We start from the raw sequence: 24,556 nt of genomic DNA, 5'->3' as shown, positions 1-24,556 counted from the left end.
GCAATACCCAATAGCACAAGTCAGGTATGGTGGTCTGTGTCTGCAATCCCAGCACTCAAGAGGCCAGGGTAGAGGACTGTAATGTTCAAGGCCAATCTGGGCGACAAAGTGAGAACAAAGCCAGTCTATATAGTGAAATCCTATATTCAAAAAACCTTATAAGGTTAAAACACCCACAACAGCATAGAAGGAGTGATTAATTAATTTGTCTAACTTACTGCCCATCAGTCAAATATGACATTTCCTATGAAGCTGCCCTCTTAGGACTTCAGCATTGTGGGGCTTCTGTGTAATGCCAACTAGTCCCCCACGTTTAGCTTAGGTCTCCTCAAGGCATCTGAATATAGAGAATCACCCTTGACTCCTGCAGACCTGCAGGCCAAGTGCTATTTAATCCCAAATCCACCTCTCTATCCATTCAGGTGGGGCATGTGCACTCTCTCCTTCACATCTTCCTTTCTTTTCACCTCATGAGGTCAAGAAAGGCAAGAAAACAATCTGGAAGCTTTTCAAACTTTAACCTGTCCAGGGCATTATGGAACAGGAAAGTCTAAACATTCTTAGAAAAGTAACAGACCCCTCCAGTGTCTCAATAATTTCTTATTCCCAGATCAGCAAGATGTCTGTTTATAAAGTCACAGCTAGGGTGTTCGAAGGAGACTATGGATCTGAAGGAATAAAACATGGTGAAATGTAGCGATTTTTCAAGAGGCTCCAGTAAAGATTCGGCCATCATCTCTTGCTTTCACTACTTTCAGAATAGACAGATTATTCTGAAAACCTTTTAAAATTATGTTATTGTACTACTTGAAAACCTTTAGTCTCTATCTAAATCATAAAGACTAAACAACATCTTGTAGAAAGCTGGGGATATTTTTCTTATTTCTTTATTTTACAGGGGAGTCTCTTCTAAAGTTCCAAGTGCAGTTGGCATGTTGGAAGTGGAGACAGGAGGATCAGAAGTTAAAAGGCCAGCCTTTACTACCTAGTGTTTGAGGCCAGTCCTATCTTAAAAGTGTAATGCTTATGCAACCAATGCATGTACATTTAGTAAGTCCTCAGTGTGATCCCAGCGCCTCTCTTACCACATGGTGGCCATGGAGGCTACTTAGTGGGATCTGGGGTTTCCAAAGTGCCTTGTTATATAACTGCTGCATGGTGGAAACAACTTGATTTACTGCAGTCACAGTACAGAATGAGTGACTAATTTATTTGCCTGACTCACTCTTCATGTAGCCTTGGGTAAGCTGTCTGAACTTAATTTTCTTATGCTAGCCATTTTTCCATTACTGTAACAAAATACTTGAGTCATCAATTTAAAATGTAGGAAAGTTTTATATTGGCACATAGTTTCAGAGGTTTCAAGCCATGGTCAGTTGGCCTTATGGCTTTTGGGCCTGTGATGATTCAGAAAATCCTGACAAGGGGCTTGTGATAGAGCACAGTGGTCACCCTCCTCACAACCCAGGAGCAAAAAGAGAGAAAGGGGAGGGGCTAGGATCTGAAAATTCCCCCAGTAACCTAATGTCTTAAAGTTTCCAGCACTTCCCAATTGCACCAATCTGGGGACCAAGCCTTCCAAATGGGGGTGTTTCAGATCCATACTATAGAAACTCCATCTGTAAAGTAGAGGATTAGTCAGGGTGACTTCTCGGACCCAGGGTTCTGTTGTCTCCATTCTTCTCAGCATTCAAGCCACACTGTAGCCTGGTCCAACACACCTGTCCCTCCTGGGACACATCTACTCATTGAATAGGCTACCTGCCTTTCCCAGTTTCATGATCCTTCATCTTCAAGGAGGTAACTCTACCCAGCTACTTCTCCTCAGATTCTTCTCTTAGTCTTTAAAGCCTGCCTGTCTTCAGGGCTCCACTCGTGCCCTCCTTTTCTTGATCCTCCCGCCCCAACTTGGTGAGCTCTACCTCTTCTTCGAGGTCATTTGATTGGTTACATCATTCATTCCGACTGATGTCCTTCCAGAGTCATGCTCCCTGTTAGCTGTCTCAGCCAGTTCATCCTGGTTTGATGTGATTTATTATCCTAATGGTATGTATTTATGGAGTACAGGGTTGATTTATATATGCTCTGTGGAATGACTAAATCCAGATAATAAGCACGTCCTATGCCTCACTTTTTTTTGTGTGTGTGTGATGAGAACATTTAAAACCTGTTCCACACACTTCAATCCTGCAGTGTCCATGCTGGACAGCAGATCTTCAGAACGAAGTCTACCCATTTAAGTGGTGTTGAAACTTCATCTTAAGTTTAGAATAAGTCTGAAAAACAAGAACTAGGACTAGCAAGATGGCAGTGGGTAAAAGCGCTTCCATACAAGCTTGATGCCCTGAGTTCAGTCCCTGGAAACCACAGTGAAAGGACAGAAGTGACTCCTCAAAGTCATCCTCTGACTGTCACTCACACCCATGCTGTGGCACATGTACCTGCACTCATATACACATATGAAACACACATACAACAACAACAACAACAACAATAATAATAATAGTAATAATAATAATAATAAATGTTAAAAGGAGAACCAGGAAGCTTATTGGTATCCAATTGCTGGTTGAGGAAACAGAGGCTCAGAGTAGCTAGGTCACTTGTTCAAGATCATGAATCCAGTCAGCATCAAAACCCTCACAGTAGCATCCTCCATCCCACTGTGGTGGCGGGCAGTCTCTCTGCTGTGCTCCAAAGAACATCTTCCAATGAGAAAGTCTCACCTGGTGTATGTTTGTCAAGTTGTTTTTACTATGAACTGTAAACTCTGGGAAATGGGCATCTTTTATATGTTCGGTTCTTACAGAGTCACGCAGCATCCCTTAAACTGAGCAGTTATTTAGGAAGTCTTTTAGATAACTGAATATGCCATCTTTCCTGCATCATGGTAATCGGCAGACTATGTGTAATTTGTTCTCACCATCTCTCAGTCTCTTGTTTTCAGCATATAGAAAAGACACCCAAGTTCACTGTCATTTTTCTCTGGACTCAACAACCTGGGAGTCAACAGATAGAAAAGCAAACTGGTTTTCTTTAAATATTTATTGTATTTTTATTCTCTCTCTCTCTGCAGAGGCCAGAAGCAGCCAGATCCCCTGGAGCTGGAGTTAAAGATGTTTGAGAGCCTCCAGATGTGGATGCTCAGAGCTCAACTTGGGTCCTCTGCAGGAGCAGCAAGTGCTCTTAACCACTGAGCTATCCATCACTCCAACTCTATTTGTTTTCTATTTTAAGAGCAGAGGGACTAAGTGACTTGCCCTATATCTCTTCCTTAGAAATGACCATAATAAGTGGTTGACCTCCACCTCTTCAGGACCTTTTGATGAAACAAGATGAGACAAAAGGTTTACGTGTCTTAAGAATCAGCCCAAATCTAGCTGACATTGGTATAATGAAACGCTTCAGGGAATTAAGTTAGAAGTCACCGCCCTGGGCCAACTGTGCACCACGCTCAGTTTCCCATTAGATTTTCTCAGCAAATGTGACATTGGGACCAAGAAAATCATAACAAAGAGCTTGGTTTAGGCACCTGTGAAATAAAATAATGTGTCTTTATGGCAAAATGGGAAATGAGAAGATGCTCTCCACCTTCAAGCTTTAGTCGACAACTGTGAACCCTGATCTTTTCTCCCAGGAGTAAACAGACGCACTGTCCTGAGGGTGGCACATCTGACTCCCGACGGGGCCAAGGTCAAGGGCTTTGCAGCAGGACAGCTACACGAAGGAAATGAAGAAAGATATGCTTTTGCTGGTGAAAGCCTTCTGGAGAGTGGTTTGTATACATAGGGAACAGCCCACTCGTACATAAAAGGCCAGAATATAGTTGGAGTTTGTTTAAATTGATTTGTCAGCCTGGGAAAGGAAGTAGTTCCAGGCCAGCAGCAGCTGTGACAGGCTGTACTTGGATTCCGCCACCCTCTTTAGTCCCACCTTAGATTCATCTTCCCGTGAAAAGGGAGATGGAGCTCTGTTTAAGATCATTAGTTTCCCATCATTTTCAAACAAAAGGCCCGGATATCCTGGATGAATAAATGGGAGAGAAAAGGATGCTATTTTTGGCACTAGCCAACAGCACAGCAGGAGTCCTACCTCTAAGTCTTGACAGAGCACAGCTTCTCCTGACCTGCCATTGTTCAGTACGGTGCACGTACCCCTGCCTTATGAGGATTCAAGGCGGCAAGAGTCTGGTACTGATGCCATAACCAACCACACAAGGCTGCCTTGTTCAGCTTTTCCAGAGGACTCGTGACTTCTTGGTTTTACAACATCATGGAAAAGTTCCTGGAGGGAGTTTCTGAAAAATGATATTTTCTTTGTATTTTTCAGAAAAGGGGGTCTAGGGCTTGGGGGTTGTTGGGTTGACTTTTAAATCGATTGAGGAAGAGAGATAAACTGGAAACCAGTGTCAGTGGCAGCAAATTGCATAATGGAAACAAATTTTTATCAGCCCAACTGCTGCAACATATGGAAGAAAGAAGGACATGACTTTTATTTTTAAACTAATTTATGTGCGGAAATCACAAGTTCAAAGGCTTCCAAGTGGCTTTAAAACCTCTTCCGTCTACTAGTCCTTGAAGTCTTTATCCTTAATCGTCTTGGTTTCGATCTATTCACTGAATTTATTTCCTGTTCTCATAGCACATCTTTCTTTTGCTACCAATATTCTGCATAAAAATTTATTGTTTAGTTTTTGTGTTTGCATGACATTTAGCCTTATATTTACTTTTAAAACTGTTTATTATAGGCTAGAAAGATGACTCAGCAGTTAAGAGCATTGACTGCTCTTGCAGGGGACCAGGGTTTGAGTCCCAGCACCAACATGGCAGCTAACAACGATCTGTAACTCCAGTTTCAGGGGATCTGACACCTTTTTCTGACCTCTGAGGGTGCTGAGCATTGATATGGTGCACTTACATACATGCGGGCAATACATGCATAAGCATAAAATAAACATATTATTTTTAAAATATTTTATTTATTATTTTTATTTTATGTGTGTACATGTATTGCCTGCATGTAGGTAAGTGTACCATGTCATGCGATGCCTCCAAGAGGACAGAAGAGGCCATCAGATCCCCTGGATTTGGAGTTACAGACAGTTGTTAGCTGCCACGTGGGTGCTGGGATTCGAACCTGGGTCTTCTGCAAGAACAGCCAGTGTTCTTAACCACCGAGCCATCTCTCCAGCCCCTATAGTAAATATTCTTAAAGTGTTTATTCTCTCTCATTCTCCCCCACCCCACCCCCAGTGCACATGTGGAGGTCAGAGGACAACTTGCAGGAGTTGGTATTCTCCTTCTGTACGAGTCCTGGGAGTCAAACTAAGGTCATCAGGCTTCGTGGCAAGTGTCTTTATCTGCTGAGTCATCTCAAGTAAGTCTTACCTCTGTAAGTTTTGTGTGTGTGCAGGTCCAAGTGCACGTGCATAGGCCATCGTTGGTGTTGCTCCTCTGGTGTCTCCAACTTGTCTTTTTGAGACAGGATTGCCACTTGATCTGGCACTTGCCAATTCATCTAGGCTGAGATTCAGGATCAGCCTGTCCTCACCTCCCCAGTCCTGGGATTACACGTGCAGACCACCACACCTGGTTGTTTTTAAGCTTTTTATTTTGAAACGACGATGGCTTCCCAGGACATTGAAAAGCTAGTGCAGAGAGCCCTGTGTGTGCAGCACTCCAGTCTCTTCCACAAAATGACAGCATGGCATCAAAGCTAGGAGGTGCGTTAAACAATATGTGTTCTAGGACACTTTATGACATGTGTGGGCCTGGGCCACCACCATGACAACAAAGATACAAAGTCTCCTCACCACAGAGGTTGGTCTTGCTACCTTACGCAGTCATAGTCATTATCCTGCCGCACCTCCCAGCCCCTAGCCACCATGACCCTGATTTCCATTTCTGCAACATCGTCATTTTGATTACAGTGTGTAAATGGACTCCTAGAGCTCATGCCCTCTGGACATTGGCCTTTGTCCTTGAGATCCGTCCAGCTTGTTTGAGGTATCAGCGTTTTGCTCTTTATCATTCTGTATGGGTTTCTGTGGAGAGTCACCTTTTCCTTTTCTACCCGAAGGTCTTTCTGACCTTGGCAATCAGCTCTCCCAACTTTCTTCCGTAAGTTACTTCTTGTTGGCTCTGCCTGGCTCTGCCCTCTCACCCTCCACCCTTTGTCAGACGACGTCTCAGATGCTGCAGTGGAGCCGAGTTTGGAAGGCACAATGGGAAGACTGGTTTCCATGACACATCCATGTGATGGGGAATTGCAACTAACTCTGGGGCCTCCGTCTCAAGACTTTCCAGATGATGGCTTCAAGGTCTGAAGGTGACTCAGCCTCTGATGATGGGCTTGGTTCTCTTTTTCCTTGGTTTCTGGTCCTGGCATTTTAGTATAGCTTTCACTTTAAGGACTGAGTTACATCACCTCAAAATTTGCATGTCAAAATCCTAACCCCCCAATATGACTGCAGAAAGGGACTTTATGGAAATAGTTAAAGCTAGATGAGATTACAAGGCTGGGGCCCTGATCCCATAGGATTAGTGTCATTATAAGAAAGAGATACCAGAGTGTTCATGTATATCCTCACTACCCCTCCCCCTAACACACACTTTGCTTTCTCTTTTTCATGAAGATACAGCAAGAAGGTGACCACCTATCATCCAGGAGGAGAGCCATCTCCAAGAACTGACCTTGATCTTGGACCTCTAACCTCTAGAATGGTGAGAAATAAATGTCTGGTATTTAAGTCACTCAGGCTAAGATGTATCAGTATGTGGGGCATGCTGGGGTCATTCTGACCTGTATGCATATAAGTATTGCCCAATACAATTTGCCAAGCAGTTAACAGTGAGAAAAAAATGTTGTCTGATTATTCTGGGAACATTCTGCTAAGGCAGCTGGAGCTAACAAAATCAATTCACACTGAGTCCTTCACAACGCCAAGTGCAAAATGTAGCAATTGTCGTGAAGTTTGAACTTATCTTAGGTAAAGTGAAACTGTATTCAAATCCCACTAGCTTCTTTTCACCAGTGTTCTTTTTTTAATTAGTTAAAATTAGCTTTTATTTACATGTATTTTGTTCACTCATTAAAAGTGAATTTAATTGGTCATTCAGGGAGTTTTCTGAGTTTATTGTTTGTTGGCTCCCAGTCAGGAAGCACAAGTTGGATGGAACAGGCTCAGATTTTTAAATACCTTAGTTCCACCAACCTTAGGCTGGGTTTCCCATGGGGCTTTGTCAACACCTCTTAGATTCAAAACTGTGATTCACAGGGAAAACTCTAGAGCTGCCTCAAAATTTCTAGTATCTCAGATAAGTTGCCTTACAGGGTGGAAGTATAATGTCATTTAAATTTAATTCCAAGTAGTTCTTCAAGAGAAAAAAGATGAGCCTGGAAATTTCTCCTCTCTTCTCCTTTCCTCCCCTTTCCTGTCTTCCTCCTTCTTCTCTCCTTTATCTTTCTCCTCCCTCCCTCCCCCACCTCTTCTCTCCTCCCCTCCCTCCCTCCCCTCTTTCCCATGCTGGGAGGGAATGTAGAGCCTTGTTTATGCTGGATAAACCTCTCTGCCACTGAGTTGTATCCCCAGTCATGGAAATATTTTTCAGTTTTGATTAAAACACATTAATAGGGATTAGAGAGATGGTTCAATAGTTAAGAGCAAGTACCACTCTTGCAGAGCACCCAAGTTTGGTTCTCAGCACCCATGTCGGGTGGGTCACAGCTACCTGTAACTCTAGTTTTAGGGGATCTGGTGTCCTCTTCTGGATTCTGTGGGTACCTATTTTAATATATCTAAAAATATATTATTTTTAATACAGCAAGGGCAAGGCTAAAATTATTTCCCTAAATGATAACTTTTAACCAATTTTAACTACAAATCAAAACAATGGTTTTTGTTTCTGTTCCCAAACACCTCTTTTTCGTGGTTCATTTCTTTTCGATTTGACAGGCTCTGGGTCACACTGGTGGATCTCTTTGACCCTAAGATCTTCTGGAACAAAATGAAAGGCTGACTATTCTCATGTGTATTTGGCATGTTGTGTTGATATGTTGATTTTATTTTAGAACTCGTTACAATCAGACATTAGGGATCTCAGGAAAGGAATGGAGAGGCTGTGGAAGTAGCTTGGTCTGGGCATGAGGACCGAGTTCAGATCCCCAGCAATCATGTAAGAATCCAGGCACAATGGCGTGCATCTGTCACTCCAATACTGGGAGTGGGGCAAAGACAGAAAGAACCATGGAGCTCATTGGCCAGGCAGCCTAGTTGAACTGGTGAGTTCCAGTTTCAGTGATAGACCCTGCCCCCAAAGTAAGATGGAAAACCAACAGAGGAGGACACCTGATGTCAGTCTCACACACACCCACAAAAGGAAAGGATTCTTGCTAATGTCCTGATTCTTTTCTTTTTTAAAAAAACTTTTTAGTTTTTATTTTATGTGTATGAATGTTTTGTCTGCATGTCTGTGAGTGCATCTGTGTTGTGCAATGCCCATGGAGGCCAGAAGAGGGCATCAGATTCCATGGAACCAGAATTACTAATGGTTATTAGCTGCCAAGTGGGTGCTGGGAACCAAACAAGAGCAGCCAGTGGTCTTAACCACTGAGTCATCTCTCCAGTCCTAAAGTCCTGATTCTTAATAGGAACCCAGGTTCCCCTGGCTGTTCTTACATTGGTATTTGTTTCTCTTGGGGCTCCTGTCTGTGGCTTATGACTACTGGGGTGCAGTTGCCATTGATAGCACTGTAATAGTTCTTAATGTATCCTGAGTTATCACAGATGGGCAGTGCATGTGTCCAACTTCTGCTTTGAAGGTGAATTCTGGACTTTGCTAAGATGATAATAGCTTGTTTTCTCAAAGTTTGTTAGAGTGATGGATGCATTGATAGTTCCAATGCACAGCAGGAAAGGCAGGTGGGAGGAGAGCTGGTCAATGTGCATTGGAGGTACTGCCTAAAATAATTGCTGGTCAGGTGACAAATGGTGGGAAATGTTGTTTATTCAGCGCTATAGGCAGGAAGGTGGGGAATGGTTTCAATAGGCTGCATTTAAAGGGCCAAACATTTCCTCAATATTAAGTATTTCCAGAGAAAATACTAGAATGTCTCAGCTTTGTGTGTGTGCACATTTCTGGGTATTGAAACTAGAATGTCACACATGCTGGGCAAGCTCCATACTGCTGAGCTAAAGTCCCAGCCATTTTGAAATCTGAGGTAGGTTCTCATGACTACATTATCTTGGAACTCACTCACACCAAATGTGTGATCCTCCTGCCTCAGCCAGAAGAACACCTGGGATTACAGGCCTGTGCCACCAGGCCCAGTGAGTGCCTCAGCCTGACCACCTGCTGGGTGCAGAGTGTGGAGCTATCCAGCTGAATAAGAATGATTCTTTCTCCTCCTTCCTTCCTATCTTGTTTCTATCTAGAACATTCCGAAGGAGAGACTCAAATTAGACAGCCTCAACATGAGTGCGGTGGGAGCCACTGCCAGTCATGAACTCTGACAAGAGAGGGCAGACGTCTCAGCTGCAACGTGAAGATGCCTGTGATAACTGATATCTTGAACTGCATGCTTTCAATTTCTCGACTGAGACAGTGTTTTGTGACTTAAGTGGGTGAGAGGTTTGTCCTTACCTGAGAGTAGGCAGAAAAGTCATGCGTTCTGCCCAGGGGTTCAGCCACGGCAGAGGACACACTAGAACCATTTCTTTTTTAAATTTAGGAAACCAAAGACTGCACTGTAAGCCACACAGTGGTTGGTTAAGGCAGTCATGGAGCTGCTTCCAGGGCATTTCTTTTATAAATGGTGAAACGGTTTATCTTACTTTTTGTTTTGTTTGATCGTGTGTATGAAACACGATCTCATGTAGCCCAAGCTGGCCTCTAACTCATTATGTAGCTGAGGATGACTCTGAGCTCCTGATCCTGCCTCTACCTCCCAGGTGCTGGAGCTGCAGGTGTGAACCATTATGCTTGGCTGTAAATGTCTGGTTTTTTTTTTAAATGGTTTTTTTAAAAAAATTTTGTCTTTATTATTTTACCTTTTGAAGTTGAATTTTCTCATTTTAATTAGTATGTACAAAAGAATAAATTTCATTGACATTTTCATCCATATAAAACATTGTACTAGCTCGTATTTGTGCCCTCCTTTTCCACCCCTCTCCTGCCCACTGGTTCCATTCCATTCTTCCCTTCAAATAGTTCCTTTTCTGTTTCTGATTTCACACACACACACACATACACACACACACACACACACACACGGAGGCCAGAGGTAAAAATCTGGATACTGCCTATGAAAGAAAATATGAGTTACTTTTCTTTCTACACTAGGTCCTTTTACCCACTCTTGATACCCAGAGGATGCATTTTAGATTCATTTTGATACCTACTGTTCACAATTGCTTGAAACAGTGACAGTGAGCATCCCCTTAAATACAGGTCAGCACAAGCTGTGGTGCTCCACCGAGTCTGAATCAGAATCTGGTAAGAAATGAGACTACTGAGCAGAACCCAGGGCTAATCTTATGAATCCCTTCTTAGAGTAATTTCTTCTTCCTTTTTTTACGCTTTATGTTTTTTAAGATCAATGCTAGGGGTCAAACTCAGGGCCTTGCAGAAGTAGGCAAGCACTTTCCCCATGAGCTATGCCCCAGCCTTTAACTTCATTTCCTACCTTCACCAAGAGATCCTTGGCCTCCTTCTCCAGCCATCGTGGGTAAAAGGGATTGTCCATGCGGATGGAGTGGAAAAGCTCCTCTTCATCTTGCCCGTGGAAAGGTGACTGGCCAATCAGCATTTCGTAAAGAACACCACCAAAGGACCACCAGTCAACGGAATGGTTGTATTTTTGACCCAGCAAGATCTGTATAACCAAAAGGCAAAGGCATAATTAATAGATGACTTGGATGACTGATAAACACTTCCAGTGTCTCGAGGTTGCTCAGCAAATGACAGTTGATTCTCAAGTGGAAATAGTTTCTTTTGACACAGTTGATGAGGGATAGAAAAGACATGATGTCAAAATTTCCGAGTTTGAGTAGACATCTTAGAGTTCCATTCTTTGCTTTTTCTCTGGCTCTGAGCACAGTGACCGAACCATGCCTATTCATTTTCACACCTGAGATGGGAAGACTTGGGTGGCAGGTGCTGGATCCAATAAAGCTGGTTTGAATCTAAGTTCTCCTGGTACCTTTGGCTTGGGAAGCTAAAACAAACCCATGTGTTTTACTTACATCTGTCCTCCCGACTCTCTACATAAAGTCTAAGTAATTTATTTGTAAAAACAAAGATCATGCAATGGACAGAAATTTGCTATATGCTGTTGATTTCCATAATAAATGTGCCACCTGTTAGCTTTAATTCAATATTTAAATATAAAAGCTCACTTTAAAGCCTACAAACAAAAACCCAGAAAACTTTGCCTTAAGGAATAATCTAAAAGTAGACCCTGGGAGAATGACGAGGAAGGAGACATACATCAGCACAAGGGGGACTTTGTGCAGTAAGTGGAAACCAGGCTCACACGCAATTCCCAAGAAATGCCACAAGGGGGTGCCAAAGCAACCAGAAAAGGCTCCGAGCAACAGCATCTTTGTAAACAACTTCATTCTGGCAGAAGAAATGAAAATAAATTTGGGGGGACAGGAGATAGCAGTGGTGGAAATGAGACCTTTTAGGCCAGGTGATGTTAGTTAAAGTAAATTCAATCTTAGTTAAGAGGAACGGACAAAATGCAAAAGCACACAGAGAACAGAATGTCCTAGGAGCGCGGACACCGAATAGGTGTCTCATACACTGTGTCTTCGATTCTAAGGACACCCTGAACTGCTGCGGCTCTCTCCAGACGAGTGGCTGGACTTAGGGAGGCTGCGGTTCTAATTTCAGGCCTCACTGTGGCTGGGAGCTGTGTACTAGAGTCCAGTCTCTGAGGAGTTCAAGACACAATTCTCGGCTCACAGTTAACACTGTCTCCCTTTTCTTCCTTCCCAGCACAGTCCTTTGCACACTGTTCTGGAGAAAAGAGAGGAGTGGAGTTGCACTGGCTAGAGAAGCCCTTCTTTCCTATCTCAGCCTGACTGACCTCTATTCTTTTATCTCACTCCTTTCCCTCCCCCATCCTTTACCCCAAGAACTGAGAAGCAGGACTCCAAACCCAAGAAACTAGCAAGTACTGGCCACCGGGTCACCACTGTCTGTCACTTGTAGTGATTGACAGCAGCAGGGAGAAAAACTAGCATGTTAAGGTGTGCTCAGTCCTGAGCTGACCAGCTCCTACTTGGATGAAACATATTCCCATCTGTGAAAATAAAGATCTAGTAGCAAACAGAATTTTGAAACCTCCCATGGATTTCCAGTAATAAAATGCCCCTGCTAGCTTTATTTCAGTATTTAAATATGAAAGTGAACCTTAAAGTTTACCAATACTTGTTTTGTTTATTTGGAGACAGGGTCTCTCTGTAGCTCCAGCTGGCTGGAACTCACTTGTAGACCAAGTTGGCCTTGAACTCAAAGAGATCTGCCTGCCTCTGCCTCCCTAGTGCTGGGATTAAAGGCGTGCATCATAACACCTGGTTACCAACAACACCAAAAAACCAAAATCCTTTGCCTTAAGGAATAATCTAAAAGTAGACCCCTCGAAAATGACCAGGAAAAGGAAGACTGAGCTGACACGTCTTGTAGGCAAGGGCTGCTAGAATACCAAGTGACCCCCTGGTCTTAAACTGGGTTCCAAGTGACCCCACTTGGGGTGGAGAGCTGTGACTATATACTGAAATGCGATATGGATGGACCGCATGGCTCCCGTGCATTTGGAAGCAGGTCTTTTGTCTACTTCACTGTTTGCCTATTTTTGTCCAAATGAGCTGGGGCCTCCGTTACACGCAGACCCTCTTCTCTCCTACAGCTGGGGGACCGGAGGCAACCGTGGTGAATTAGAGAGGAGCATCAGGTCTCAGAGCCTCCTAGTGAGGCTCCAAAATGCACTCGGTGGGGCAACAGGACTCCCAAGGGGAGTCAGTGCCTGTGGGATGGGTTCCATGACCTCAGTCTCTGCTGTTTCCTGCTCCCATGTCTTTAATTCCATGCTTTACCCGGTTGGCTTCTGAGAGCCACAGTCCTTGCCCTGACGGTTCCGATAGCTTAACAGGGGAGAAAGACAGTAAAAGATAGAGTGCTTGGAACAGCAATGGGGATGTGGGGGTTGGATGATGACTGGGGTTCAGAGAAAAGGACCGCTTACCTCCAGCTGCATTCGTGCATGTGTGTGTTTGCACGAAGCCAGAGGCTGACATCGGCTATCGTCAGTTGCTCTTGTTCTTTTGAGACAGTCTTTCACTGAACACTACAAACCTGGCTACATTAGCTGGCCAGCAAGCCTCAGAGATCCTCCTGGCTCCTTCCAGCCCTGGTGCTGGGGTTACAAGTGTACACTGCTACACCTAAACTTGCACAGCAAGCACTTTACTGACAGATTGAGCCATCTCTCCAGCCCTGCATTTTGCTTTTGAGAGAGAGATAGAAACGGGTGACAGGCCATGACCTTCCTACAATAGATGACATGGGATTGAAGTCTTGAAAATGAGAAAATTCTTCTGGGTAGAGAAGATGGTAAAGATGAGTATTGGGTAACAGAGTCCATTAAGTAGGAAATCTAGCATACCTCTAAGATGGGCATTTGGGGTACAAGCTCTGGTGTGGGCTCTTATTCAGGACTCAGCTGATGGGGATGCTCTGAGCTATGGGGAGGAGACAGGGTAGGAAAATCATAGTCCCTGGTGGGGAAGTACTCAGCTTACTAGTCACTGAGGCACGTGTGCTATGACAGCACGGACAAGGAAACAAAAGACAGTTCTGGAAGCCAGAACCATCTTTAGGAGAGAGCATTCTGGAGGTGGATGGCCACCAGCCAGGGACACAGAATGTACACAGGCAGGAATGTCTAGGAAGCCAGGGGTCAACGTGACTGGTCATAGCATTAGGGACCTATACTCAGAGTGAGACTCAGACTCAGGTCTTACTGGGGACTGTGTGGATTTTAAAGCATCAGAGTGATTGGTTTGAACACATAGGCAAATCTGAAAACTTGGGAATAAAATTAGAACTGGTATTTATAGTCATTTAAAAAAATCTAAATTGAGAAAGAACTTGGGTGTTATGAATCATTATTACACAAATTGATACTAGTACCCTCCCTTAATTTAAAAAGCAGATGAGGGATCTTGAGGGAAAGATGGGAAATTCCCAGAAGCAGCTCCACACTCACTTGACTTTCACATGCTCATTTATTTTTTATGAATTGTAAGGTGTATTACTGTTTGGGCTTCTGTCTTAAACTAATTTTCACAAAATGATAAGCCAATGAAAAATTATATGCAAAGATGCTTGGACTGAAACCAATGCAGGAATAATTAATACAAACATATTATCTGGGTTAGAGGCAGTACTTAAATAAATATTAAAATGGTAAGAGTTGGGCCTGGTGGTGCACACCTTTAATCCTAGCACCTGGGAGGCAGAAGCAGGTGGATCTCTGTGAGTTCGAGGCCTGTCTGGTCTACATAGTGAATTCCAGGCCAGTTGTGGCTACAGGGAGATCCTGCATCTCCTCCCCCCAAACAATTTCCAAACCAAACAACAAAGAAAAAGAAGGTAAGACAGTGAAAACGGAGATGGACCCTCTTCTCATGCGGCTTCAGCCACGTGTGGGGAAGCTGAGAGCGATGACCCCGTGAACCAGGTTTTGGCCAAAAAGAAGCTGTATTTAAAAAATCAAATCTCAGCCGGGCGTGGTGGCTCACGCCTTTAGTCCCAGCACTCGGAGGCAGAGGCAGATCTCTGTGAGTTCAAGGCCAGCCTGGTCTACATAGTGAGTTCAGGTCAGCTGGGGCTACAGGGAGACCCTGTCTCAAAAAAAAAAAAAACAAAACACCAAAATCTCTTAAAAATAGTGCTTTGAACTATGGACTTATTTCTGCTATTGTCAGTGATAATCTCTGCCTTAAAGCACATATTATAAATTGTTTCATATTGTACCTGTGAGGGACCTTTACTAGCTGTGACCGTATGTGAATCAAGAATTGGAAAAATGAATCAGACCTTCCTAGAGTCCTAGAGTCCTCGATCCTAGAGTTCTAAAGTATCAAACCTTTTCTAAAAAGTTATTTAATGTCCTAGTTTTAGCCCACTTTCAGTTCAGTCTGCTCACATACATTTTAGGCAGGTTCTACAACACACAGGACATATTAACTGACAACAGTGCATGAGATTCACATATAAAGAGCTCCACATAGCTTGGGAGTGCTTGCTTAACTGATAAAGAAGCATGATCAAAAAGGCTGAAAATATGGGACCAGTGAGATGGCTCAGTGGGGAAAGGCACTTGCTGTTAAGCCTGAGGACCCACATGGGAGCTAATTCAGAGATTCATTTTGAAGATAGTAAAGAACAGCGAATCTTAATTTGGTCTCAGGACTGAGGGAGTGAGAGGTTCCATTTCAGAAAGTCTTAGAGTATGATTGGATTTGGGGAAGGAAAGGGAACACTTGGATATTTCAGACTTTTCTGCTAAGGCAATTGGGTAGAAAGCCCATATTAAACAGGAGAAGTATATTAACAAAAAGGGAAAGGGAGGGCATGTTTAACAAAAAAAGTGACTTTGGGATCTGTTATGTTTAAAGTGCCTGTGATGTTTAGCTGGAGATTTTAGACAGTAACGTGGGCATAGAAGTTTGGAGTAAGAATAAGTTTGGGCTGGCCACACTGATTGTAGAGCTAAAGCTAGTGTCATAAGGCTGGAGAATACATAGCAAGTGGCTGGAGAGACGCATGAAGCGTGCTTACTGCCCTTGCAGAGGACTGGAGTTCGATTCCCAGGACTCACACTGGGAATGGTTCACAACCACCTGTAACTCCAGCTCCACTAGATCTGACGCCCTCTGCTGGTTTCATCAGGCACCCCCCCTACACCCATGCACATAACCACACACAGGCATATACACATCATTAAAAAATAAATCTTAAAAAAGAGAGAGAATACAAAGTAAGAAGAGACAAGGACCAAGCACAGAACCACAAGGTGATAAGCGTGCTTTAAAGTGAGAGGGCAGGAAGATGCAAAGAGAGAAGCAGGTCACCGAAGGTAAACTCAGGAAGCTCCAAACAAAACAGTACTGTGAAGGAAGGTTTGGTAAGGACAGAACAAAACCAGAGGAATTTGCAGATGGGAATGAGTAAGAACATAGCAAATCTGCTTAGACACCCCAAGCTGGAGAGGACAGTGTGCTGGGGTGTGAGAGGACCCAGGAGGCCTCTACTGACGTTGACTTTGATGCAAACACAGTTTAGTTTAGTACTAAGGGGATTTGGTGCTGAATGAGGTCTTCGGCCCTTGTAATTAGCTTTGGGTCCCCTTCAAACGGAAACCGGTTTACTATACCAGTAATCAGTCTGGATGCTCACCTGTAGATGTCCAATATCAGAAAGGCATAAAATCAATGAACCATACCCTCTGAACTCAATGATTCCCAGACAGTTAAAATACCCATGCTGTTTTGAGGAACAGAGGTCATCTGTGTCTTTAAGCAAAATTAAATTAAAATGAAATTCCACAGAAGCACAAGGGAGGCGAGATGGCTCCTAAGCTCCAGCGGCCACAGTTAACTGGGGATGACAGGGATTCACTGCTGACTTGTTTACTTGTGAAATCAGTGGTCTGTTTTTATCAGACCGTCATCCTCCACTCACAAGTTTGCCTTTCCTTTCCTTTCCTTCCTTCCTTCCTCCCTCCCTCCCTATTTTCCTTCCTCCCTCCCTCCCTCCCTCCCTCTTCTTCCTAAGGCTATTTATGCTCAGTTTGCTCTGCCAGTCCCTTCACTGGATCTTGTCTATAAAAGGGATGATCACTGAAATCCACCCATGAGGGGAAATGGTATTGAATCATGTCTATTTTGTACCTATGTCAGTATCTTTGGTGCATGCACGGTGGGTGTGCACGCCTGCATGAGGCGTGCTGGTGTGGGGTGTTGGGTGTCCTGCTCTGTTACTCTCCACCTTACTCCCTTAAGGCAGGGTCTCTCACTGAACCTGGAGCTAAGCTGGCAGCCAGCAAGCCCAACTGACCTTCCCACCTCCCCCTACCAAAGTACTAGGGTTGGAGGTGTGCATGGGCAGGCCTAGCTTTTTAAGTGGGCGCTAGAGGATTTGAACTTAGGTCCTCATGCTTGTGCAACAAGCCCTCTTAACCAGCTGAGTCATCTCTCTAGCCTCAGTGTTTGATACTGCATCACTGCAATGGGAGATGTAACCACTGAGGTCCTGGATGAAGGGTATGGGTAGGTGCCTCTGTACTGCCTCCCGACTTCCTGTGAATCTGTAATTATTTCGAAAGAAAATAATTTTTAAGTGATGAATAGTGCCAGACTTTAGAGCAAGCATTCAGTTGTGCAGAGCAAAAGGTAAAAATAAAATAAGGTAAATAAGTGCACTGAGGCCAAGTTTTATGCTATGAAGAGGACAAAGTGGTGAGGCGGTTTCTAATCTCCTTGGGGTACGAAGCTGGGGAGGGTTCTGTAAAAAGGGCAGGCATAGTTTTAGTGGAATTGATGGGTGTCTCCTGAACAAATATTGGTCTTCTGGGTGCTCAGATTATGATAACAATTATTCACTATTATTTTGGTGGGGCTAGGATGAGGGTTCACTTTTAGAAGCTCTACCATTGTTTAAAAAGTCTTTTAGTTGTTGTTTTGAGACAGGGTTTCTCTATAGCCCCAGCTGGCCTGGAACTCACTTTGTAGACTAGACTGGCCTTGATCTCACAGAGATCTGCCTATCTCTGCCTCCTGACTGAGACTGGGATTAAAGGCATGCATCCTTCTGGTGGGTCTGAGTAGGTATCTTTAAGGCTGGAGTGGGTCAGAGCTACGGCTCAAAGGAAGTTCCAGGACATTCTAGCCCTGGAGAGAGACAGTTGGTAGAGTAGCCCTCTCCATAAAATAAAAAAGACCCATATGTGTGGCTGCACCTGGGAAATACTCAACAGACCAAACCAAACCAAGCACACATGTTTAGCCTCAGTACTGAAAAACCTGAGTTGAGGGGAGGCAGCCCTTGGCCTCAGTGCATTAAGCTGGGAAAGGACCACTGCAGGAACACCCAGGCATGTATCCCTACCTCTGGGGCGATGTAGTCAGGAGTCCCACAGAAAGTATTTGTCTTCGCATCTCCCAGCATGTTCTCCTTGCACATCCCAAAATCCGCTATTTTGATATGTCCATCTCTATCTAACAGGATATTATCTAGCTTCAGGTCCCTGAAAAAAAAAAAGCAGAGAGAAAATCACTTGAATAAACGCAATATTGTTTGATATTGTCCATCTCTATCTAACAGGATATTATCTAGCTTCAGGTCCCTGAAAAAAAAAAGCAGAGAGAAAATCACTTGAATAAACGCAATATTGTTAATAAACTGTCGTGGGGTATGGTCACTTACGTCATCACAGCCTGGGAGGGCTGCTTTAGGGGAAACGGCTGCCACCCTGATTCCCGGCCCATGGACCTGCCTGGTTATTCACAGCCTTGTACTACTTTCTGGTCCCTGCAGTGGGGCTTCCCTTGTAGCCTCTGCTTCCCTGGGCAGCTGGCTTGGGCCCAGTCCTCTCGAACCTTCCATGCCCTGTTGAGTACTCGTCATACCTGTGGGGCTCAATCCCTGGTTCCTACAAGGATGCCTCAGTGGGTGAGTGAGTTTACACATGCCCTGTGTCATTGCCCCAGTGATGCATCTCTTAGTGTTCGGAGGAGCTTTCAGGAACAATGTCTGGGTGAGGGCAATGAAATGGCCTCTTGGGTTGGAGGCCAATGTTTGATGTCTAACACGATGCAGTGTGGACACAGATCCCCTCTCACACGCAATGGGGACCGAACCGAGCTGCTTCTGTGGGGGCAGGATTGTGGTTGTTGCTTTCCCTTCCTGATTTGCTGTGGAGCGCAGCTCAGTATAAGAGAGAGAACCAGCCAGGCTTTACCCCAGTATCTTTTGCTGTGAGAGAGGGAGGGCCTGAGACATGCCGTTTTTAAATGACAGGTATGTGTGCTTCCTTGTAAATCAATTATATCACACTGAATTCCAAGTCCAGTTTAGGAAGGATACCTTATCAAAAACCAGACTCCCCAAATACTGGATTGCCATGTCAATAAAAACCTCTTAGAAAACCCATTCCATGCTTAAATGTAAGCTGCTAAAATCAATGAGCCTTATTGTTTCCCTTAAAATCTTACCCTTTGTTCTAATATTATTACATGTGATGCCCCAGATAGTTGGGAGGTTGCCTTGAGTTTTCTCTTGTCTTTCCCTTACCACGTTCAGGACACACAACATGGTTTTCAGACCCTTCAATGTTCCATCCCTTTCTCTTCAAATATCTCATTTGCCAATTTTCTTCTTGAGAACTGGTATCTAGAATGGCAATGTCTTCTGGACCAATGGTCCCCAAGGGCTGCTGCAGATTCAGCAGCACTTAAACACCTGTTAGGACACCCTGAACTTTGTGGGATCCACTTTCTTTAAGGAGAGTAAACACCTGCTACACGGCTCCCAGTGCTCTGTGGGGGTTAGTTAGGGTGACCTGAAGGAGGAGGAACAATCTTTGTTCTTACCCCTTCCTCAACCTGCCCTTGAGGGAGGACAGGTTCCCTTCTCCAAGACTGTCCCCATCTATCTCCATAGGCCAGCTCTACTGGTTCATGTATTTTCTCTTTGGGGATATTGGCATTGGGATATGGGGCACTGATCTGTCTTGGTTTATGGAACTTGCTCTAGGCATGTTCTTGGGGAAAGAGAAGACTCGATTTCAAAAGAGAAAAATGCAGTGGTTAGACCAAGAAACCCAAAAAGAAACACAGGCGACTGACAAGAAGTCGTCCTGTTTCACATTCTCTGTTCTAGTTCTTAAGGAGGCCCAGCTCTGTTTTAAGCAAAAGTTCAAATGGTTTTGTGTTACTTCTCATTAATATTCATATTCTCCTGACGCTCCCATCACTGGTTGTTTTGTCTGTCTCTTTCGCTGAAGGATGGAAATCATACACCGAAGGTTATTCATTGTACTGTGGTGGCTCTGATGACAATACAGCATGCCTTGTGAGCTCCACAATATTTGTGGAATGAGTTAAAACCAGCCAATGGTTATCACTTTTGATGCACACCTGAGTAACTGTTCCACTAAATGTTAGCTCCACTTTCTGTGAGAATAAGTGGATTAGAGAAATCGAGGCTGGCACTCAGCTGTGGTGCAGCACACACCTGGTGTTGGGGGCTTCAGTCCGGACTAGTTTAGTAACCTCCATTACTCATGCATCACCAACAGCGTCTGTGTACCTGCTTAGTCTGAGGTGTACCCCATATGCATGACAGTTTCTGTTTCTGTTCCTATCCCACACGCTGCCACACTTTTATGGTTAAGACCACAGATGCCCAGTATATCGAAGTCTCACTAGAGACTTCTAGTTTTCTGCCTCCTGATCCTTCACTGGAGCTAAATAACGCAGTTCCATTGAAACTTGCTAATTTTATACTAGTTAAATCCAATTACAGGCGCTATTTAAATTCTTATAACATTTCAGGTTTATTATCTAATTTGATGCTATGCAAAATTGGCATAATTTTGAATTTATCATTTACAGATATGGCTATATATTTCTAGGAATTTGACTAATGGATGGTTATGGGGTCCTATCTAAGGAGTCAGATCTCTAATGGTGATGCTATAGAGAAGCTCCTTAGAATAATGAACACAGCATTTAATGCTTTCTCTGGGTTCTCTAGCCTCAGATACGTTTCATCATTTGATTCTCACAAGTCTTTGATCTCAAAATTTATTGTTTTTTTTGTGGCACATGTCTATGGTATATGCATACACGTGTGGGTATGTACACATGTGGTGGCCAGAGGATGACACCAGATGTCCTGTTCTATCTCTCTCTGCCGTATTGTCTTGAGACTGGATCTCTCATTGAACCTAGAGCTAGGCTGGCAACCAGCAAGCCCCAGTGATCCTCTTGTCTCCACTCCCCACAATGTTGGGGATTACAGATGCATGCAGTTACAACTGGCTTTTTAGGTGGGTGCTGGGGATTTGATCTCAGGTCTGCATGCTTGCTCAGCAATGCATTTACCCCCCTAAGCCATCTCTTCAGCCCTAACAAACTATTATTAATATTTGTATTCACATTTTTTTCTGACAAAGCAAAAGATTTCTTACAGATGATATGACTTATCCAGACCATATAACCAATTAGTGGCCAGGCAAGCCTAGTCTTTATTGTCCTTACAACCCTTTCTACCAAGATCAACTGGTCTCTTTCAAAAAATTGGTCTCAGGAAAATATACATGATGTAGTCTGACTCTAAAAATAAATGTTTTCTGTGCCTCTGGCTAGGAAAAATAATCTCCATGTCAAATTTCCAATCCACTGTCTACAGCAGGCCAGATGTGTTTGGGATTGTGAGAGAGAAGGTCAAGAAAGTTATGAGAGACCTAAGTTGGAATAAAAAGGTCCAGAAAGGCTTTTTTTGTTTTGAAACTAGACCTTCCTGAAGGTAAGGAATGAAGGCAGATGACCAGCCAAGTTCCCTGGAGCCAATTGGAGCTGTCATAGAACCCAAAAGTCCAGAATGTTCTAAGGCACATCATGCTGCTTATTTCTCACATTTGGCCTTTAGGACATCAGCGCTCAGGAAAGAGCTGCAGAGTCCCAGGCGTGGTTTGTTTCTGTGCACATCTTTACATCAAGTACAATGGAAAATGAAGTGGAGGTCTCCATTCAGCTGTAAGGGAGGCTCTCCATTCAGAAGCAGGAGTCATAACTGGTTTCAGGGCCAACCCGCCCTTGCCCTCACTGAGCCTCCCAGTACTGACTCAGGAAACAAGGTCCACAATGCCTGCTTGGCTTCTCTCTTCGGGAACCTAAGGAGACAGGCCATGTGAAAGCATTTGGAAATGGCTTCAGACACATGGTGGGCTCCGGTTTATTACCGATAGAAGATGGGTATTCTAAGATCTGAGGCTCTAGCTCCTTTCTGTCTTCCGGTCCTTGCTTTTTACATTTTAATCCAAATCAGGGCTTAGAGCATCTTGTTCTTACAGTCCCACTAGAAGGTGGTGAAAGACGACACAGCTGCCTGCTTCTCTCCTTCTCCCTCCTTGGGGCTTGTTGCTGTCTGAACGTGGGCTCTGTGTTTACTGATTTAATTTTCCTCCACACTAGGAAGCGATCAGCTCTAGCATGGAGAGACTCCAGTCCTTCTCCCGTGTCCTCTTCGGACTCATTTCCTCCATCTGAAAATCTTTTAAAAGATCTGCTAGAAGCTGGAAATTTTTTGTTGTTGGAGTTCATTAATTCTGTCAAGATCTTTCCTTCCCTTTTATCTTTTAATTGGGATCATATTCACTTGGGCTTTTTATAGAATGCACTGCTTGTGTCTTTTCATGTAATTATACCACCCCAAAAACCCAGAAAGCAGCTTTATTAGGTATCTTCGGGTTGAGACTTCTATATATTTTGTGCCCATCACAATGCTTAACCAAAGGCAGTACATTTGGTGGCTATTTGTTAGTCCCTGATACTAGTCATAGAGGGGCAAATGGGCATCCCCTATCACTTGTGTGTGTGTATTTATGAGACAGGAATTTACTATGTAGCCCAAGCTGCCCTTGAACTTTTGATCCTCCAGCCTCAGGTTCCTGATTGCTGAGATTACAAGCATGCATTACTATACCTAGCTCTGCATACATATTTTTAAATAATTAAAAAGAATATATGTCCATATCCTAATCTCTAGAATGCTGTGGCTATAACCTCATTTATGAAAAAGGACTTTGATAATGTAATTAAGTTAAAAAGTCTAAGATGAACTAGTTCTAGATTGTGGGGGGTGGGGCTGGGGGGAGAGGTGCACTGAATCTACCATGCAGTCCTCTCAGGGCCCTACAGAGGATAGTCACACAAGGAGAGCAGAAGGATATTAGTTAGATGCATCTACAAACCAATAAATGCCCATAGTCACCCTGGCTGGGCAAGGCAAGGAAGAGTCCTCCTCTAGAGCCTTTCATGAAAGGGTGGCCCTTGCCTGTACTTTGATTTCAGACTTCTGGTTTCCACAACTGTGACAGAATAACGTTTTGCTTTTGATGAGCCACCAAGATGGTAATAAATTTTTAGGAAGCCTTTCAAAATGATGTTTGGGGAGGTTACAGAACATTTAGGATGGGAGCCTTGCTGAAGGAGGTGCATTACTGGGGATGGGTTTTGAGGCTTTATAGCCTTGTCCTACTTTCTGTTTGGGCTCTCTGCTTCCTGTGTGCAGTAGAAATGTGGCCAGCCAGTTCCCACTGCTGCTGCCAGGTCATCCCTGCCATGATGGACTGGAGTCCTCTGAATCAGAGGCCAAAATAAACCCTTGTTTTCTAAGTGGCTTGTGGTCATGGTATTTTATCACATCAGCAGAAAAGTAATTAACACAATGGCCTAGTCTCAATTTCAGTTATTTTAGGATATCTTTCAAGGGGTCACCGCCACCAATTCATGAATACATGAAATGAACCAGGTCTTCTTCCTTGCTCACACATACAAGGATTTAAAAACGTGACTTTCAGGCATGGACCAAGCACAAGCCCTAAAATGAGGATCTGATTTTTATCATATTAAAGCTACTTGTGGACCAACAAGATGACAAGATAGAAGCACTGTGGTCAGGCAGTGGCAGGTCACTGCAGCATGTGGATCTCAGTGTTGTGAGCACTGCGGTCAGGCAGTGGCAGGTCACTGCGGCATGTGGATCTCAGTGTTGTGAGCACTGTGGTCAGGCAGTGGCAGGTCACTGTGGCATGTGGATTTCAGTGTTGTGAGGTCATTTTCAGTTCTGAGACTTCCACTTCTCTTATTCCAAAATCCTTAATTTTTTTCTCTCTTCCACATCCATCTAGCCTATTCACCCACCCATCCATTTATCATATATGGATCCACTTATCAAGACATCTCACTCATTCATCCATTTATCAATCCATCCATCCATCATCCCATGTAATATATGAAATATCTAAGTAGAAATATATTTTAGACATTGCAGGCATTATTAAGAAATTTGAGAAAGATATATGCATCTCATCAAGGTTTTCAAATAATGTTTGGATGATTACGGAGTTTAGACAAGCAGCATATACTCATTTTAGGGTCCTTGCTTCAGCCGATGATAGAGGTCATGATTTTAATTCTTCTATACCAACAAGGAGGAACGCTAGCTGTGTTTAGTGTGCTCATGAGATGGTAGGAGGCCCGTAAAAGGCGTTATCCTTACTCTATTATCCTGTAGATAGCTAGCAAAATAATTATGGGACTGAAGAAATTGCTCAGTGGTCAAGAGTGATTTCTGCTCATCTAGAGGGCCTGAGTTTGGTTCCCAGCACTCATGTTGAGCAGCTCACAACCTCCTGTAACTCTAGGACCAGGGGATCCAGTGCCCTCTTCTGGCCTCCATGGATACGTGTGCTTTCGTGT

The 24,556-nt window shown here is 43.8% G+C and overlaps 1 protein-coding gene and 1 long non-coding RNA gene across 2 annotated transcripts in view; one reads left to right on the top strand and one right to left on the bottom strand.

The window, feature by feature from the left end:
- Positions 1-24,556, bottom strand: part of Prkcq (protein kinase C theta) — a 106,862-nt gene that overhangs the window by 5,650 nt on the left and 76,656 nt on the right. Inside the window, exons 15-16 of the mRNA XM_029559680.1 lie at positions 18,177-18,315; positions 10,684-10,872 (exon numbers count right to left, since the gene is read on the bottom strand). Of these exons, the coding sequence (XP_029415540.1) occupies positions 10,684-10,872; positions 18,177-18,315 (328 nt within the window). The remainder of the gene's footprint in view (positions 1-10,683; positions 10,873-18,176; positions 18,316-24,556) is intronic.
- LOC115068761 lies at positions 3,322-6,159 on the top strand. Its single transcript, XR_003848104.1, has 3 exons — positions 3,322-3,775; positions 5,253-5,376; positions 6,125-6,159. It is a non-coding gene; the product is annotated as an uncharacterized LOC115068761 (long non-coding RNA).

This window comes from Nannospalax galili, unplaced genomic scaffold (assembly GCF_000622305.1).
Source record: "Nannospalax galili isolate Female #2095 unplaced genomic scaffold, S.galili_v1.0 scaffold209, whole genome shotgun sequence".
Classification (NCBI taxonomy): domain Eukaryota; kingdom Metazoa; phylum Chordata; class Mammalia; order Rodentia; family Spalacidae; genus Nannospalax; species Nannospalax galili.
This window is presented reverse-complemented; position numbering and strand designations above follow the sequence as displayed.